Source organism: Microcebus murinus, chromosome 14 (genome assembly GCF_040939455.1).
Source record: "Microcebus murinus isolate Inina chromosome 14, M.murinus_Inina_mat1.0, whole genome shotgun sequence".
NCBI classification, from domain to species: Eukaryota; Metazoa; Chordata; class Mammalia; order Primates; family Cheirogaleidae; genus Microcebus; species Microcebus murinus.
In genome coordinates this window covers 29,386,481-29,400,910 of record NC_134117.1, presented here as the reverse complement: position 1 = coordinate 29,400,910, position 14,430 = coordinate 29,386,481, and the positions used below count along the sequence as shown (strand labels likewise).

The window sequence follows — 14,430 nt, the reverse complement described above, 5'->3', positions numbered from 1 at the left end:
CTTAATCCAGTTAAGTTGACACCTAAAATTAACCATCACAGATTGCTTCTTTATGCTACAAGTTGAACATAGTTGAAGACAAAATAGGCTTTCAAGAGAAACTTAAAATTTAAGAGCAAATAACAAACCCAAAACTACCAAAAATTCACAGCTGTCCTAATGCTGTATTGTATATGCCATACATTAAGTATAAAAAATATTCACATTCAGCATTAATTGTTCAGTACTTATCAAACTTAAGTAGAAGCTAAGTGGATTTCTTAATAAGGTACTCTCTTTTATCTGCATTGTTTTACAATTTTTATTTCTTTGTCCAGCAGAAATGTTCCCAGTGAAGCTTTGGAAGCTCTTGTATTTGAAGTTGTAGTGAGAACTGACATGAAAACCCAAGAGTAGTGCAGAAGAGTTATCATGTGTAAAACAGGACACAAGCAATGCTAACACTAAAAGAATTACTACCTGCTAGGGATCTAAGGCCTTTTGATACTCAGAAACAAAAAAGCTATTTAATGATGTTTTTATAATTGTATTTTGAGCTCCAAATGAGCCATTGTTAGGAAAGGAAGCCAATTGTGTTTTATTGTGTTTTATTTCTCAACCATTTTGACTCTTGAGTTACATATTAGAGTAATTTAAGAGATTGGACAGTTCAGTTTCTTACCTCTTCAGATATTCTGTCCCCCTATTCTTGCCCTAGTCGCTGATGGGAACCTGGGCAGATGATTTAGCAATGTATTTTCTTTTTAATCAACTCATGCAATTCTTACACAAAACAGCCTCAATAAAGTAGATAATTATAACTTGATTCTTGCAGAGGTTTTTCTTACTGGTAATTAGGGTCTGGTCCATTCTAAAAAGAAAACTGCTCTGCTTTGCTAGTCATTCTGGAATCCTCATTAAGCTCCATCTTGGTTTAGGGATAACAGTTGGAGATCCTTCTCAGTCATCTATCCTGGCTTCCTAACAGTGCCAGTTGCTTTTTCAGCTCTTCTTTCATGGCCTGGAAAACCCTTCACAAGACCTTCATTCATCATATTTCCTTCTCTGTAATACCAGAGTTTTATGACAAACATCCCACTTTGGGCTCACTGTTTCAAAGATGACCTCATTGAAAAGATAAGACATGAGTCAATGGCTTAGTTAACTCTCCTTAAATGAGCTTATCAGATCAGATAGTGACTTCTTTGGTGAGAACAACTATCCTTCTTTTGTGAAATGTAATTAAGATAATGAAGCAGAATAGTTGATAAAATATTTGGTTACATAATTCTGTAATTTATCTTGCTCTGAGTTCTCAGTATAGTTTGTGATTCAAAATATATTTAAATCTAGAGTAATTTTTAATATACCAAGGAACGAATAAACCCGCATCCAGCTATAATGTCATTTGTAATTATAAAAACATGCAAGAGAATGTTTAAAGTTAACACTGTCCCACAAAATCAGTGCTTATGATGTACATATGTGGACATTATGCTGTGTAATCTTCTTAATTTAAAAAATATTCATTTGGCATTATTGGAGAAATGAGAACTCCATTTAAGTGAACTTTCTAGCTTGTTAATTTTTGATAAAATTCCTCAATATGCTAAAATACATTAAATAATTTCATGCCATCTTAAATAGGGTATTCTCAGTATGATTTAACTTTGTTGACATGATTTGGTGCCATTATCATTATCGGTAGTTCTGTAATAGTGTAGACATGCCCTTGAAAACTGTCCATGCACAGATGACTATTAATATATTCTTCCTAAACTAGATTATTTTGACCACCAATGCTTTTGGGGTTTTGTGTCCCCCTTTTTACTGAGGTGGAATTCAGATAATATAAAATCAGTCATTTTCAAGTGTACACTTTAGTGGCATTTAGTATATTCACAGTGTTGTATACCCGTCACCTCTATCTAGTTCTAAAATATTTTGATCCACCCCTCATACCCATTAAGCAGTCACTTCATTCCCTTCCTCCTCTTAGCCCTTGGCAATACCTAATCTGCTTTCTCTCTCTGTGGCTTTAGCTATTCTAGATAGCTCATATAGATGGAATCCCTTCCCCTCCTTTTAAAGATATTTTTGCTCTCCCTTGATTTTCTGTTGCTACAACAAAATACCTGAGTCTGAGTAATTTGTAAAGAAAAGAATATTTCTTACAGTTCTGGAGGCTGGGAAGTCCATGGTTGTGGGGCTGCATCTGGTGAGGGCCTTCTTGCTGGTGGCGACTCTGTAAAGTCCCAAGGCAGTATATGACACAGGCTAGGGTATACCAAACTGCCTTTTATAACAGAGCCACTAGTGATAACTTAACCCACTCTAGCAATAACCCATTACTCCTTTAACCATTAGTCTATTAACCTGTTAATCCATGAATGGATTAATCTATTCATGAGGGTGGGGCCCTCATGATCCAATCGCCTCTTAAAGGCCCCCACCTCTTAATGCTGTTACGTTGGGGATTAAATTTCAACATGATTTTCAGAGGAGACAAACATTCAAACTGTAGGACCCCTTGCCCAAGGATCTTTTAATCTTCATTTGCTAAGAACTCTAAAACCAAAGCAAATTTATTTAAATTGTTTGGAATAAGAGTAAACTTTGCACGAGAATGTACTGGGCATTCCTAGGAGGAGGAAAGGGCATGCACTTTAGTGGGTGAACTTTGTGACATCTCTTTTGACTGCCATGCATCCTAATTATTCCTTAATTATTTCTTATTTATTATCCTAATTATTCCTAATTATTAGGAATTATAATTCCTAATTATTATCCTAAATATCCTAATTAATCCTTAATTATTTCTGTTCCTTGGCTGTATACTGGAAGGAGAGGTTGCTGGATAGTCAACTCTGAATATGCAATGTATTAATGTATATGTCCTGCCTGCTCCTTGAGTTTGTAAGCTGTGGTAGAAGAAGAACCATGTTTTTTAATCTCTCCATAGCACCCGTCAAAATGCCTTACATACATAGCAGATATTAATAAGTGTTAGTTGATTGAATTATTTAAAATTGTATCTTGACACTAGTTATCAGACTTTGGGATATGTTTTTATAAGAAAAATTTTAAATTGTGTAGATATTTTGAAATGGAATTGATGGTATTTAGGAATATCAAAGTGTGTAATTTTTTAGCATTACACAAGTATGTTTTTGGGTCATGTGATATTACTATAAGAAGGAGTTTACCTTTTGTAATGAAACCCATGATAGTCTTCTCTTGATTATATGTAGTAATAGGAAAGCTTGGGTGTAGATAATCCAGAATGACCACTATTACTAGCTGTGCTTCAAAAGTTTCACGTTTGAACCCCATCCTCAGATTCTGGTATGGTGAAAGTTCCGTAGGTAATTGTGATACTTGTCACTGTTGAGAAATCACTTTGTTGGGAATATTCTCAATTAGTGTGGCATATTCACTAGGTGTCATTGAGCTTTTTTCTAGCCATTTATTATTTTTTACTTTTTTTTTTTAATTTCAGACTATTATGGGGGTACAAGTGTTTTGGTTACATAAATTGCTTTTGTACTGTTTGAGTCCAAGTGTGCCTATCCCCCAGAGAGTGTACATTCTACCTGTTAGGTGTGAATTTACCCATCCCCTCCTCCTCCCTCACACCTGCTTAATTTCTGATGAATGTTATTTCCATTTGTGCACATAAGTGTTGATTGATTAATTCCAATTTAATGATGAGTACATTCATGTGATACTTCACTTAGAAGAATGGTCTCCAGTTCCATCCAGGTTAATACGAGAGGTATTAGTTCACCATTTTTTTTTTTATGGCTAAGTGGTACTCATTGTGTACATATACCACATTTTATTAATGCACTCACGTATTGATGGGCACTTGGGCTGTTTTCACATCTTTGCAATTGTGAATTATGCTGCTATAAACATTTGAGTGTAGGTGTCTTTTTTATAGAATGTCTTTTTTTTTTTCACTTTCCATAGAGGTTGTACTAGTTTGCAGTCCCACCAACAGTATATGAGTGTTCCTGTCTCTCTGCATCCGCACCAACATTTGTTGTTTTGGGACTTTTTGATAAAAGCCATTCTCCCTGAAGTTAAGTGATATCTCATTGTGGTTTTGATTTGCATTTCCCTGATGATTAGAAATGTTGAGCATTTTTTCATATGTTTATTGTCTATTAGTCTATCTTCTTTTGAAAAGTTTCTGTTCATATCTTTTGCCCACTTTTTAAAGTGGGGTTGTTTGATTTTATTTTTCTTGTTGATTTGCTTGAGTTCTATAGATTGTAGTTATCAGCTTCTTATCAGATATATAGCATGCAAATATTTTCTCCCATTTTGTAGATTGTCTATTCGCTCTAATTATTGTTTCCTCGGCTGTGCAGAAGCTTTTTAATTTAATCAGGTCCCATTTATTTATTTTCGTTGATGCTGTGATTGCTTTGGGGGTCTTCTTCATAAATTCTTTCCTTAGACCGGTGTCTTTAAGAGTTTTTTCAGCATTTTCTTCTAGAATTCTTAACGGTTTCATGCCTTAGGTTTAAGTCTGTTGTCCATGATGAGTTGATTTTTGTGAGTGAAAAAGTTTTTATATTTAGTAATATAGTAAAAAATTTAAAGTAAAAATTTTAACATTTTACTGTACTAGGCATGGTATGTAAAAATATTCAATAAGTTGGTACCCTTCTGATTATGTATCAGTTTAGTACGTATATGAATGTGTTTTTTTAGACCCAGCCAAAAGTATTGTTTGAGAAATGTTAAAAGGACCTTTTAATATATGTAATTTAACTTTTAATTATAGTCTCTTGGTAAAGTATTTCTAAAATAGTGAAGTTCCTAGGTATTTAGATAAATTGAAATTTAAAGCTGAGACTGTTGGAGGGACATATGGATGGAGCTTAATGTTGTTTACACTTTGCTTTCTTTAGCTTATCTAATTTTATCTATTATTCATATGTATAAGAGCATGAAAGTAAGAGAATATAATTTTTCTAATGTACAGTTTGATATTTTTATGACTGAACCCTCAGTGCTCAAATTCCTATCTCAGCAATATATTGTCATGTCCCATATATGGTAATCACATACAGTAATAATGGTAGCTACAATTTATATAGCACTTTACAAGATACCTTTATGTATGTTTTCTCTTTTAATCTTCACGAAAATCCTATGAAAGTAGGCAAAGTACTAATCCCCCCCCCATTTTACAGATGAACTAACTAAGGCAGAGCTTGAGACTTCTCTAAAGTAACATGATTAGTGCTTGAATTTATTGGAGGTGGGTAGTGATAGTGAATTTAATGGAGGTGGATAGGTGGTCCATTCTAATCTGCCAAGGACATTTCTTGCTGTTGTCTCCCTGAGTTCTAGGAGGAAAAAAGAAAAAAAAAAAAAAAAAAAAAAAAACACCAAATAGCCAAAATGGTAGGGAATCAGAAAGGTAGTGTAATAAGTAGATGGACTTTGGGACTATGCCAGGGAAATGTTCTATTCCTTTTAATTGCTTCCTTTTTGTTCTTTTTTAACCAGTTAGTAATGATAACTCGAGAAGATAATGTTTTTATTTTGTTGTTTTTGTTAGATGAAGGAAGCTTTTATTTTAAACATAGATTATCCCTGAGGAACTAGCAGATCTGGGGAGATGTCTGTTGGAATTCTTACAAGGTAACAGCTATAGGATCAGCTAAACAAGTGAGAAAGTTTGTTAATGGTACATGGATAAACCCACATGTGTGTAACATTAATTTTTAGAACTCTCTTGTTAATATTTTTTAAATCCTATTTTAAAACTTGTAGTATCAACTTAATATAAAATTTTAGAGCTTGAAAGTACTTATCCAGCTATGATTTTCTTTAGATGAGGAAACTGAGGTGCAGAGAAGTTGAAGCTTTCCCAGTGTCACATAGCAGAGCTGGAACTAGAGCTTGCATTTCCTGACTTCCAGATTAGTGTTATTTTTACTTCAAACCATTACTTCTTGGTAAGCCGTTCTTAAAATACTTAACAGGTGTTTTGTATTTTTAATTTATATGTTTGATTAAGATTCTTTGTGCCAAAATGAACTTAAAGATATGAAATTTGCTCTTTTGTGATAAAAATTTCAATTCTTCGTTTAATTTTAGGTGAGTTAATGTGGGAAAAATCCTGTGTTTTGAAGATGTCTCGACACAGTATCATTTCCTGTTTAAATTACAGATAACTTCAAGAGTTTTCAGAAAAAAGAAATTGCAACTTTTGGTTAAATCATGCCATCTGAACAGAAACAGTTATTTTTTGATGAAAAGCAAACTACTATAAAAAAAGAATATGATGTGAAAAATGAGATAATTGATCCTGTCAGATCAATACCTAAACCAAACATTTCAGAAAGTAGTTTTCATTATGATTTAAAAAATGTGAAAATTGTTTTGCCGAAGATAAATATTCCAAATGAAGTCCTGTCAAAACATGAAGTTGACAAATACAGAAAATTATTTCAGGGTAAACCACAGACAGCAAGAAAATCAATCAGTATAAAGACTGTAAGCTGTGTAGAGGAATGTATGTTGCTTCATAAATCTGAGAGAGCTGAAGAAGAGGGTTTAAAAATGTCTGCAAAAATACTCAATTTCAGCTGTTTAAAATGCCGAGACAACACTCGATATAGCCCAAATGATTTGCATAAACACTTTCAAATGTGGCACCATGGTGAACTACCTTCATATCCTTGTGAAATGTGCAGTTTTTCAGCAAATGACTTCCAGGTATTTAAACAACATAGACGAACTCATAGAAGCACTTTAGTAAAATGTGACATTTGTAACAATGAGAATGTATATACTTTATTGGACTTGACAAAACATTTCGCATCCACACATTGTGTTAATGGTAATTTTCAATGTGAAAAGTGTAAATTCTCCACCCAGGATGTTGGCACATTTGTTCAGCACATTCATAGACATAATGAAATTCATTATAAATGTGGTAAATGCCATCATGTATGTTATACCAAAGGAGAGCTTCAGAAGCACCTTCACATTCATTCTGGTACTTTTCTCTTCACTTGTCAATATTGTAGCTATGGTGCCACCAAGAGAGAACACCTCGTAAGACATGTTATAACTTTGCACAAAGAACATTTGTATGCGAAAGAAAAACTAGAGAAAGACAAATATGAAAAAAGAATGACAAAGACCTCAGCAGGACTTAAACTAATACTAAAAAGATATAAAATAGGTGCTTCAAGGAAGATATTCTGGAAACGTAAGAAAATTAACAATGGAAGTGACAGAAGTATAGAAAAAAGCACTCAAGGGCTTAAAAAAATGAACAAAACACAGACTCAATCTGAAGACCAGAGCCATCCTGTTCAAAAGCATTTGAGTGAAGAAAAGGATGAAAGACTTGAGAATGATGATAAACCCTCTGCATCAGAGTCAGAGAAGCCAACTCCTCAGTCTGCTGGGCAATGTAATAGAGCTGATGAGGGATCAAATGCTACTTCAGGTTTCTTGAAGACTGCTGTACAAGGACCTACAGTGTTAATGGTGAAAAATAATAAAATAACAATTCCTGCCAACTACAGTGCTAAGTTTATGGGCTTCAAGGTGGTGGATGGAAAACAGCACATTGTAATAAAATTGTTACCTACCAATAAACAGAATTTATATTCACCAGGCTCACAGTCAAATGCTACAAAGGCGAGTACTGCTAATTTGCAGCCCCAGACTTTGGACACCATTGGATTTTTAAGAGGAGTAACAACTGAGTTAAGTGACACAGTTTATATGAAAACAACTACTCCATTTTCATGTTCATCTCCTGTACTTCCAGAGAAAGTAACTTCAGAAAAAGAAATGGCTTCGATATCCCAAAGGAATAATACGCTTCAAACATTGGATTATGAAAAAAGTGTCTCTTCTTTGCCAACATCAGAATTGATTACATCAGTGAATTTGACCACAAAAGTTGAAACAAGAGATAATGTTGATTTATGGGGAAATCATAACACTCAGAGTCACCCTGAGGTATTAAGTACCACCATTAAAAGCCCAGATAAAGTCAACCATACTACCAAACCAAATGCACACAACAGTGGAGATATGCATAACTATTGCATTAATTATGTCAGTTCTGAGTTACCTGTTGAGTCCTCCAGCCAAGGATCATTACCTTTTCATAATTACTCAAAAATGAATAATTCTAATAAGCGTCGTAGGTTTTCAGGAACAGCAATGTGTGATAGCCCTCAAAGAGAATCTCCACCTAGCAAAACAGTTGTTCAGCAACCAATTAGTGAATCTGTTTTATCACTAGTGAGGAAGGAGAGCTCAAAACCAGATAGCCTATTATCGTCTATTAGCCTTTTAAATGATAAAGATGAAACTTTAAAAACAAAAGTTGAAACTGAAGACCAGTGTGTTTTAAGAAAAGAGCAAAACATGGTTGAACAAAACTTGTTCAGTAATGAAAATCAGAATTTAGAGAGTGTGACTGAAAAATCTAAATGGGATGATATTTCTAGTGTTGATTCACCTTTGATGCCTAGAATCACATCTGTTTTCTCTCTCCATAGTCAACAGGCATCAGAATTTTTGCCACCCGAAATAAACCAATTGCTGCAAGAGGTACTGAAAACAAAATCTGATGTAAAACAAGACTCTAGTAACACTCCAAATAAAGATCCACCACTTAATTGTCACCAGTCATTTCAAAAACATGAGGGAGAAGGCAAAATAGTTGAATCTTCAAAAGACTTCAAAGTGCAAGGCATCTTCCAGGTTCCATCTGGCAGTGTAGGTGTTAATGTGCCTACATACGATCTGAATTTAAAATATAATGGAAAAGAAAAACAAGTGCTATCGGTGTCACAAGATGTTAAAGATTCAGAGAAGACACCTAGAATTTCAGGTTTTGGCACATTACTTAAGACTCAGTCAGATGCCATAATAACACAGCAGCTCGTAAAAGACAAACTACGAGCCACTACACAAAATCTAGGCTCTTTCTATATGCAGAGCCCACTTCTAAATCCAGAACAAAAAAAGGCTATATTTGTTCAGACACCAAAAGGGTTTTTTGTACCATTGCATGTTGCTAACAAGCCTGGGTTACATGTTTTTTCAGGAAGACCACTTCCATTGGTTAATGCACAAGCTGTACCTGCTTCTCTTCTTTTAAACAAGAAACCTGGGATGATTTTAGCATTTAATAATAGGAAACCTGAAGGTGTTTCCACTGTCAAAACTGAGAGTGCTCAAGCTTGTGGAACTGTGACCAAGGAGCCTTGCAAAATGCCCTTTTTAAAGGTGGAGTCAAACAATAATTGTCTTACACCTGCACTTTGTTCCAGCATTGGCAGTTGTTTGAGTGTGAAAAGCAGCTCAGAAAACACTTTGCCATTAAAAGGCCCTTACATTATTAAAACATCAGCAAGTTCTTCAGTGAAAGCTGTTCCTACTCCTAATATGCTACCTGACCATCAGGGCACTAAGTTGAATATCTTGGATTCAGTAAAACAGCAGAATGAGATTTTTCCAAAACCACCTCTTTATACACTCTTGCCTGATGGCAAACAAGCTGTTTTTCTTAAATGTGTGATGCCAAATAAAACTGAGCTGTTTAAGCCTAAATTAGTCCAAAATAGTACTTATTATCAAAATATACAGCCAAAGAAACCTGAAGGACCACCACAAAGAATATTGCTGAAAATTTTTAACCCTGTTTTAAATGTGACTGCTAATAATCTGTCAGTAAGCAACTCTGCATCGTCATTGCAGAAAGACAGTGTCCCACCTAGTCAGACTATAGGAGGAGAGCAGAAAGAGCCAGAATCTTCTAGAGATGCCTTACCCTTCTTACAAGATGATTTGATGCCAGCAAATGAAATTGTGGTAACTTCTACTGCAACTTGCCCTGAGTCGTCTGGTGAACAAGTATGTGCCCATGACTGTTCAGAGGCCAGAGTTTTAAGGTGTAAAACAAATTGTACAATTGAGAGAAACTTTAATAGAAAAAAGACTTCCAAAAAAAATTTTTCAAAAATAAAAACTCATATAAGAAGTAAAGATTCTGAAACTGCCTTTGTATCTAGAAACAGAAACTATAAACGTAAGTGTAGGAATAGTTACCAAGAACCTCCAAGAAAAAAAGCGACATTGCATAGAAAGTGTAAAGAAAAGGCTAAACCTGAAGATGGCCATGAAACATTTGGATTTAGCAGACCTAGACTTTCAAAAGATTCAGTCAGAACTTTGCGACTTTTCCCTTTCAGTTCCAAACAGCTTGTGAAATGTCCTAGGAGAAACCAACCAGTTGTAGTTTTGAATCATCCTGATGCAGATGCACCAGAAGTAGTAAATGTAATGAAAACTATTGCTAAATTTAATGGACGCGTACTTAAGGTTTCGTTGTCAAAAAGAACTATCAATGCTTTACTGAATCCAGTTTGTTATAACCCTTCGAAAGTAACTTGTGATGATTTTTCCAAGAGGCACAAAACATTTAAACCTGTTAGTTCTGTGAAAGAAAGATTTGTGCTAAAATTAACACTCAAGAAAACAAGCAAAAACAATTATCAGATTGTGAAGACTACCTCTGAAAATGTTTTGAAGGCTAAATTTAACTGTTGGTTTTGTGGTAGAATATTTGACAATCAAGATATTTGGGCTGGTCATGGGCAGAGACATTTAATGGAAGCTACTCGGGATTGGAATATGTTAGAATAATTCACTGTAATTACCAAGGAAAAGAAAAGTAAATTACCTTAGAAGAAAACAATGGGTTTAATTACCATAATGCAGACATTTTCTACTTCAATATAGTACCTGAAATTAAATATTTTGGAAGTTGATTATATTTCTGTGGAAGAGCAAAAGTTTTATGTTTGATATTTCAAAGTGCTATCACTGCACACATAAGTTTGGAAAGAAACTAATCACAGCACAGATTACCTGGATTTAATTTTTTCTAAATGTGCTCTTGGGAAGTTAGGGCTAAAGAAAATTTTGATAAAACAAGTTTCCGAATTTAGTTCTTTATAGTGACTCTTAAGTGAGGGTAATAGCTGGCACCCCCCCCCCTTCTTCCACCAGCCTTAGGAATCTGATGAGTATTGCTCCTCTGAAGATAGAGAGCTCTTTCACGATGGAACTGAGGGAGCTTCTCATCATTTGTAAAGATAAATTGAGAGAGCTTGGAGAAGTTATTCTGTATCTACTAAATTCAGTTCTTTTGGAGGGTATTACGCTCCTTTGAAAGTACATATAACTCACTACAGTACCACCTCATATAATGCTTGAAGAGTTTTTGGCAAGTAAATTGTTGTACCTGTTAAGCTCTGTCACATGTCAGAGATTGGAACTCACTCCCAAGGTGATTTTTTCCTTTCTAAGTGGCTATGTCAAGCATTGTAGTAGATGAGCAATTTCAAGAGAAGAATTTAAACTTTATCTCATTTAAAGTCCAGTTCAAGAAGTGGAACATATTTCTGAATTTGATTATATTCTCCAGTGATCCCCTTGCACAGAACTATGTTTATCTGATTTAAATTGTCCATCATAAACCAAATAGCCCGTTTTTTTTCTTGGTTGCCATCCCTTTAAAAAGAATGGAACATAGAAGCACTTCCAAGGGAATGGCTTTTCTTGAAAATCAAAATTTTTCTACTGAAACAAATGTTTTGAAGCAAACCATATTTTTGTCTGTGTTTACTATTGTTATTTGAACATGTTCAAATTAGTACAAATCATTTTCGTTTGCAAATTTCAGTATGACTGACAACCCAAAGGAGATATATACTGGTTGCTGGCATTTGAAAATGGGGAAGCATTAACAGCGGACCCAGTGGCAGCGCATAAAACTTTAGGACAGATTCCTAAGGAACGTGCTCAACAGAGTTTCAAAGTGGATGTTTTCATGACAGCAGAATCATAGAGTTAAACTTTTCACCTTGTAAGTTTGGATCAAATTTGTTGAATTGTTGGATAATGGAGTTCTTGTATTACAAAATTACAAACTATATGATTTTGTTACATTATTGCTATTAAGTATTAATGACATTTTCATTGATTGGATGAAAACTTCAGGGCTTATTTTCTGTATGTATATAACAAAGAAATTAAATCTGTACATATTTTTGTATCTTTATGTAAATTTTGCACAGAAAGTTTTTTGACAAAAAGTTTATTTTCTTTCAGTTTAGTTCTGTGCATGCACTAATAAAACTGGTTGTTTAATTTAAAAGGAATATATAAGACTTTACCCATGTTATTTTCTTGGTTTTTATTGCAAATGTAGATTTTTTTTTTTTTTAGGTAAATTCATTTTTCAGGGATTGAACACTATTGTTAGCAAGTGCCTAAAAAAGATGTGAAACAGTTTACATGTCCACTGTAACAGTAGGTCCCAAATGGGTCCATTCCCCCAATAGTTTTATTTTAAAGAAAGCCATACATAGATGCTTCAAGCTATCTTGCTATGCACATTATACTTGTACTGTTTTTGTGCAGTTTGTCTACTTTCTTAGTGAAGTATTTTTTGTATAAAACCTGTTACAATTGTGTTTCTTAAATTGAGCCTAAGAATGGAGTTAATTGGAGGTATACAGTATATATTATTATGTAGATGGTGTTTAAAGACTGGTAAGCATTGTTAATTTCTGTAATGAACGTTTCTTCAATTAAATTTATCTTAAGTTTGTGTTTACACAATAATGTTTTTACTGTGGTAAAATCTAATGGGAACTTGATTTTAAATGGGCAATATTCAGATTTTAATGTGTGTGTGTGTTTAATGCTAGTGAACTATACAAAGTAAAGTGTGGTGATTTTTTTTTCCCCAAAAATCAAAGATAAAATTTTGAGAAAGGTAACATTTACCATGATTTAGTATGCTGGTATGCTGGCCAGGTAAGCCATAGAGAGACTTATGCTCTTCAGTTGTGGTCCCCAGTCCCTGGCCCTAGTATCTATGGCCTTACCTATTTAGAAACAGATCGAACATTACCACCTGAGCTTCCCTGCCCCATATTCATTAAAAAATTGTCTTCTATGAAACTACTTAGGAACTGGGCAGCACAACAGGAGGTGAGCAGTGGGCCAGTAAGCAAAGCTTTCATGTATATTTACAGCTGGCATTACCCCCTGAGCTCTGCTCCCTCCACTCCCAGGGCCCTCTTTCCCCCCTGCAGACCCCTGCCCCACCCTGTTCTGTGAAAAAATTATCTTCCATGAAACCAGTCCCTGTTGCCAAAAAGGTTGGGGACCGCTGCTTCAGTACCCTAAGAGCAATACAACTGAAATGCTCTGTTCTTACAGTTAGTCTGTTATGAAGTATCTCCTGCTGTGAATAGAGGAGAAGAAAGGAACTATCCTGCCAATATTTGTAGCAGTGTAAAAATACATTTCAGAATAGCTGTCAGTAAAATAAATCTAACATTGAGATACGTATTTCTTCCCTTAAGGTCTTAAAAGCCATTTAAAATAAGCTTCATGCCCCAGATATTTTAGTTGGAACCTTTTCTGATGTTAACTTGGGTTATTCTGAAGAAGGCAAACCTGCTTCTTTATTGCCATTGCAGAAAATAAAAAACAAAACCCTCTGTCCTTTCTTTTTCTGTGTGGCTGAAACTAAACTAAAAATGGCTCTCCAAAATAATGATATTCAGTAGTTTGAGGGTCTTATTACATTTAAAGAGTTAGTTTTATTTATGCAATCACACCTCTGGGTCAGGATTCCCCCATCACCATTTGCCCTGCTCTATTGAAATGGGTCTCTTACTATTTGGCTTTTACTTAAAAAAAAAAAAAGTTCATTTTTAAAAGAGTTTATCTTTGCAAGTATTCAGTAACATAGATTGAAATACAATAGTTTCTTATGAAAAATGTTACGTTTTCATTTGAGGGGTCAGTAAATTTTTTCAATAAAGGGGCAGATGGTAAATAACAGGCCTATAGGTCATATGGTTTCTGTCATAACTACTCTCAATAATGCAGAAATAGTCAAAGACAATGTGTAAATGAATTGGTATGGCTGTGTTTTAATAAAATCTACAAACACAGGCAGTGGGCCAGATTTGCCACACTGGTCATAGTTTGCCAACCATTGCTTGAGTTCCCTGGAGGGTCTGCTCTTAGAGTGGTATTTTCATTTAAAAACACAAGTTTCATATATTTTTTGATATATAATATCTATAAAAGTGTAACAAAGTATAAAATATATACAGAGTTGCCAGATGAAGTGTGTTGGTATCAAAATGAGACTAAAAATAATGAAAAAGTGAGTAAAGTAGGTCATTTGTGTGCTGAGAAATACAATTTATGAAGGGATTAAAGATAAGACAGAGCAGAAATGCTGTAAGAATTTATGTCCAGGTTAAATGGGGAATAAACTTAGATACTAATTCCTTCAGTGACTTGAAATATCTGTTCAGAAAAGTAATAGGTATTCTTGGGATGGGGGAGAATGGCGGTGTG

The 14,430-nt window shown here is 34.5% G+C and overlaps 1 protein-coding gene across 9 annotated transcripts in view; it reads left to right on the top strand.

Annotated features, from left to right (window-relative positions):
- The window catches only part of ZNF518A (zinc finger protein 518A), a 56,336-nt gene that overhangs the window by 20,724 nt on the left and 21,182 nt on the right, over positions 1-14,430 (top strand). For 7 of the 9 annotated variants that reach the window (XM_012767135.3, XM_012767136.3, XM_076009904.1 and 4 more), the window contains 2 exons: positions 5,834-5,957; positions 6,100-12,669. In XM_012767135.3, the coding sequence (XP_012622589.1) occupies positions 6,223-10,683 (4,461 nt within the window). In that variant the 5' untranslated portion in view covers positions 5,834-5,957; positions 6,100-6,222 and the 3' untranslated portion in view covers positions 10,684-12,669. Of the gene's footprint in view, positions 1-5,833; positions 5,958-6,099; positions 12,670-14,430 lie in introns of those variants that run through there. The other 2 variants (XR_012922869.1, XR_012922868.1) reach the window with 2 other exon arrangements.